This window comes from Tupaia chinensis, unplaced genomic scaffold (assembly GCF_000334495.1).
Source record: "Tupaia chinensis unplaced genomic scaffold, TupChi_1.0 Scaffold000407_4, whole genome shotgun sequence".
In the NCBI taxonomy this organism is placed as follows: domain Eukaryota; kingdom Metazoa; phylum Chordata; class Mammalia; order Scandentia; family Tupaiidae; genus Tupaia; species Tupaia belangeri.
Window position 1 is genome coordinate 3,796,278 of NW_006159912.1, and position 5,320 is coordinate 3,801,597.

Here is a 5,320-nt window from a genome sequence, read left to right on the forward strand (position 1 = left end):
CTTCTCTCTCTGTGTGTCTCTGGTGAGCACATGAGCCCTGTTGCAAATTAAAAAAATAAAATGATAAATAATATTAAATAATTCTTTAAAAAATTAAAACCTTTAATAATGAATATAATGTGGAATGGTTAAATCAAGCTGATTAACACATCCATCACCTCACACGTATCATTTTTTTGTAGTGAGACAACAGAAATGTACTGTTGATGTGATGTGAGAAATACACATGACGACTACAGTCACCTTGCCGTGCAGACGCATCTCAGAATTCACTGCTCCTGACTGGGACTCTGCAGCCTGCAGTCCGCACCTCTCCCTTCCTCTCTCAGCGCACTGGAAACCATCGCCTTACTCTCTACTATTGGGAGTTCGGCCCTAGAAGTCAAGTCACGTAGTATCTGGCTCTCCGTGGCTGGCTTATTTCACTTAACATTCCACAGTGACGGAGTGATAGCATTTTTTTAAAGGTTAAATTGTATTCCACTGTGTATAAATACATCTTAAAAACCATTCATCTAGGGACTAGCAGATGGTGTAATGGTTATGTCGCTGGACTCCCACATAGTTTGAATCCTGGACTCGGCTGCTTAAAACTCACGCCAGGTGCGTATACATGCATGCCCCAAATCCCGAAAGCATGGAGAAGGGATTGTAGCGTGGTCATTCCCCTGAGGGGTGATTTCTCACTTTCTGTCTCTGTCTTTCTCTGTGTCTTTGGTGAGCACATGTGCCTATGGCAAAAATCTCTCCTAAAAAGGAAAAACAAAAAACATTAATATGTATAAGACACTCAACTCATTAATAACAAAACAAAACCTGTTTTAAAAAGTGGGCAAAGGCCAGGCCAGCCAGGTTGCATGGATAGTTAAGGCACCAGCTTCCACATGGCTAACGGTGTGGCTGACTCCCAGACTCAACAGCTTGAAAAACAGGCAGGCCTGAGAAACACCCGGGCTTGTGTGCATGTGTGCCCGAAATATCCAGAGGAGAGTGAAGGAGAAGGAACTGTGGTATGGTCATCCCTCCCCTCCCCCGGGGGGATGCCTTCTCTCTCTCTCTGGCAAGTGCATGCACCCCATAGCAAACTAAAAATGTGGGGGGAGGCGGGGTAGAAGCCCAGCAGCTGTGGCACATGCTGCTAAGATGCTGTGCTGCACAGACTAGGACCACATGGGAGCCCTGAGTTCAAATTCTGGTCCAACCAGGAGCAGTGTGAGGAAGAGGCGAGAGCGACCCGTGGACTGCCCAAAGCCTGTGTGCTGTTGCATCCCCCACGTCCAGCACCTACACCCCGCCAATGTCGCCACCATGCCCAACAGAAAGGCTAAAGGGGAGGCTAAAGGAGATAAGGCCAAGGTGAAGGACGAACCACAGAGAAGATCTGCAAGGTTGTCTGCGAATCCTGCTACTCCAAAGCCAGAGCCCAAGTCTAAAAAGGCCCCTGAAAAGAAGGGAGAGAAGGTACCCAAAGGAAAAAAGGGAAAAGCTGATGCTGGCAAGGTTGGGGATAACCCTGCAGAAAATGGAGATGCCAGAACAGACCAGGCACAGAAAGCGGAAGGTGAAGTGTGTGCAGTTTTCATAACTGTGTCCTTCTGGTGACTGTACAGTTTGAAATACTATTTTTGATCAAGTTTTATAAAAATACAGAACTTTAACTTTTTTTCTTTAAGCTATGTTGTTAGCACACAGAACACTTCATTGTTGTTTTTTGGGGAAGGGGCATTTGTCACTAATAGAAAGTCTCTGAAGCTGGGGAAAAAAAAATTCTGGTCCAACCTAGAATGAGTGCAGTGGCACGGGCCTGTAATCCTAGCACCTTAGGAGGCTGAACTGGGAAGATTGCAAGTTTGAGGTTGGTCTGGGCAACACAGTCATTCCCTGTTGAAGAAGAGGAAAGGGGGCTGACCCAGTAGTGCAGTGGTTAAGTGCTGCGCATATAGAGTTGGATTGCTCATGGTTCGAATCCTAGCCCTGGTGTGTGTGAGTGCCCAAAATCCTGATAGGATAGAGAAATGGAGGAATAGGAATTGCAGTGTGACCACAACCCATTGACAGTTGCACACACTCTCTCTCTGATAATAAATAAAATAAAATAAAATAAAATGATTAAATAAGAAAAAAAGAAAGTTAGGTATGGGGTGTGTGCCTATAGCCCCAGCTGGGAGGCTGAGGCAGGAAGATTGCAATGGAGTGAGACTCTGTCTTAAAAAAACAAACAGGCAGAGGACCTTGTTTTAGTCCCTCGCTGCACTGGGTGAATTTATAAGAATAGAGGTTTATTTAACTTACACTTCTGGTAGCTGGAAAGTCCCAGGCAGGCGTCAGGCTGACCTATGTCAAGCACAGGACAGAGGCAGAGAAGACAGCAGGTGCGTGCTGAGCGATGTGGGCAGTGCGCCCTTAGAACAGTGTGCTCTTGCAAGAACTAACCCTTCTCCCGAGAGCTGGAACTCACTGGGTCTTGGAGGCATCACTAATCTATTTATAACAGTATTGCCTCCATGATCCAAATCACCTCCCAGTAGGCCTCGCCACCTCCCAATGCCATTACACAGGGGACCAAATTCCAAAATGTGAACCTTTGGGGGATAAGCCAATATGCAAACAGAGTTGAACAGACATCCAAATGGCCAACAGGTTAATAGAAAATGTTCATCATCATTAATCTTTAGGGAAATGCAAATAAAAACCACAGAGGTGTTGCCTCACACTTGTTCGACTGGTTGTTATTAAAAAGATGAAAGGTAAGTGTTGGCAATGATGCAGAGAAAAAGGAGCCCATTTCCACGGTTGGTGGGAATGGGAACTAGCAAAGCCCTCACAGAAAATAGTGTGGCGGTTCCTTGAAAACCAGTAAGAGAACCCACACACAGTCCAGCAAACACTCTTCTGAGAATACATCCAAAGGAACTCTAATCGATACACAGAAGAACTGTTCCACGTTCATGACAGCATTGTTCACCACAGCGGGTGAGTGGATAAAGAAAATACAGTTCTACATCATATGAGGCTATCTGACTAGAAAACAAGGAAAACCCTCCCAACAAGCGTGCCACCTGCTAGAGCTCTCCCTCCACTGACTCCTCCTCCACCCACAGGAGGCGGCAGTGATAGCGCTCTTTATTAGTGGTGGTTAAGGACCCGGTGGTGGTGGTGCGTACTAGGCACACTCTGAATCCAGCACCTTCCCAGGCAATTTCCTGATAACGCCTCCCCAGGAAGTCAATGGGTTTCTGCATCTGGATGAGCAGCTGAACCGGCCAAGGTACTCTGGGCGCTGAACTCCCTGCCTCGGGCTGCGTGGGGAGCATGGCGAGGTCAGTCCTCGTGGCCCTGGTCCCGAGGATTGAGTTGGCCAAAGAGAGATCGATACAACTCTGTCCTAGAAGACAAACAAAACACACTGGTTAACACACTGGTTACCTCTGCAAGGTTAAAAAGAAACTAAGAAGCTAGGAAATGCCCTGGTCTGTTTCTTCAATTGAAAACACAGCCGTGTAATTAAAAATGCATCCCACAGCTCTAACTCACAAACACGATGGCGGCAGAAACCCAAGAGCAGCCAATCAAACAGTAAAACATGTAAATAGCCCGGTGTGGCTGGAACCCTGTCTCTAGGGAACGGGTTTTCTATAAGTTTGCCCTTTACAGACAGGCTCTTCAAGTAAGAAAACAAGATTGAATATTTTAATAGGATGTATGAGACTGCCATGCGATGAGGAGGATTCAATCAGACATGGAATGCAGGGGATATAATTTAGTCTTCATACATATTCTTGGACTTGGCAGTACTTGAAAAACAATGAAAATGACCCAGCAACGAGATTCCAATTCCTGTCCTATGTGTGGTTGTTCAGGAGCAGAACCAAGGCTCTTCCTCACTCCCGGCCCCCATTTCTCAACTCTCGGTCTCAGATAGTTGACTGGCTAATTTACTTCTAAAGTTGGGTTTCGACTTTAAAAAAAAGTCTAACTGAAAATAAAATAAATGATCACTTCCAACCCCTGTTCATGCTGGAAAATGCAACACGCATACAGACATCTGGCCAGAGTATCTGCCAACGCCTGAAAAATCTATAAGGGGTGTGGGTAGGAGCAATCCTTCCTGTTGCTGTTATGGAAGCTCCAGGATACTCCGTGACTTGGCTAGATCCTCTCAGCAGAGGTAGGAGGAACCGCAAGGTTCCAAGGTCAGACCCATGTGAAAGACTCTGACGCTGCGGAGAGGCCCTGGAGGACAAGGCCCAGAGGCAGGTGGTCTGCGTACCCATGGCTATGCTCTGAGTACAGGGGCAGCCACTCAGCCTCATGGTGGAGGGCAGCATGCACAGGGCTAAGGTAATGGCAGGGAGTCAACAACCACAGATGGGAGCCAGGCCTGCTCAGGATGCAGCCGAAATACAGCTTGCCTCCTTGGTAAGCAGACCGGCTGTTAAAGGTGCTCTTGTGGTCAGAGTGAGCAGCAGCAAGTCCAACTAAACCCCAGCCGGCCCCAGCTGTGGCAGCACTGCGATGCAAAGCACTACCATGCTGGAGCCCACCTGCAGGCGAGTGTCCTCTCCTGGGTCGGCCTGTCCATGCCAGCAGCCTGTATGCGTCCGTGGTGCTGGCTGGTTGGAAAGGCTCGTAGGAGGGGAGGATCAGGGTGTAACCCCCTGTAGAGGGTGTCTGCCCCCCAAACTGTCAGTCAGTCAATCAACTCCCATCTTCAGAGGGCTGTTTTAGTTTGGTAACACATCAACACAAAACTTACTAGTCCTTTTGGGACCAGCAGTTAGCATAATGGCTATGTCGCTGGACTCCCACGTAGTTGACTGCGGTTCGTGTCCGAGACCCGGTGGCTTAAACTCACACCGGGCGCGTGTATGTGCCCAAGATCCCGAGAGGAGAATGGAGGAGAAGGGATTGAGGCATGGCCATCCCCACTGGGGGATGATTTCTCGCTTTCTGTCTCTGTCTGGCGAGCGCATGCGCCCTATGGCAAAAACCTCTCCAAAAAAAACAAAAACAAAAACAAAACCCAAACAAACAAACAAACTTACTAGCCCTTTTTTTTTTTTTTCTTACTAGCCCTTTTGAAGCTGCCCTGCTACAGTTGTGAACAAGAATAGAGGAACTATAATTGGAAAATCCAGCAATAGAAATAGCATATCAAAGCTTTAAAAAAGTAAAAGGTGAACATCTTAAAGAGAAAACTACAGAAAGCTTATCACACTGGGGACCAAAGGATAGGCAGGGAAGGTGTAGGTCAGAAAATGAAGGGTCTCCACTTTTATCACAGGAATTGTATGGCAAGAATTTACCGGTAGCCCCACCC

General features: G+C 47.3%; 1 protein-coding gene and 1 pseudogene across 1 annotated transcript in view; one reads left to right on the top strand and one right to left on the bottom strand.

Annotated features, from left to right (window-relative positions):
• The first annotated feature begins 978 nt into the window (after positions 1-978).
• On the top strand, positions 979-1,654 carry LOC106735484 (non-histone chromosomal protein HMG-17 pseudogene; annotated as a pseudogene).
• Positions 1,655-2,712: 1,058 nt separating this feature from the next.
• The window catches only part of AATF (apoptosis antagonizing transcription factor), a 156,799-nt gene continuing 154,191 nt past the window's right edge, over positions 2,713-5,320 (bottom strand). Inside the window, exon 12 of the mRNA XM_027774172.1 lies at positions 2,713-3,385. Coding sequence (XP_027629973.1) covers positions 3,322-3,385 — 64 coding nt within the window. The 3' untranslated portion in view covers positions 2,713-3,321. The remainder of the gene's footprint in view (positions 3,386-5,320) is intronic.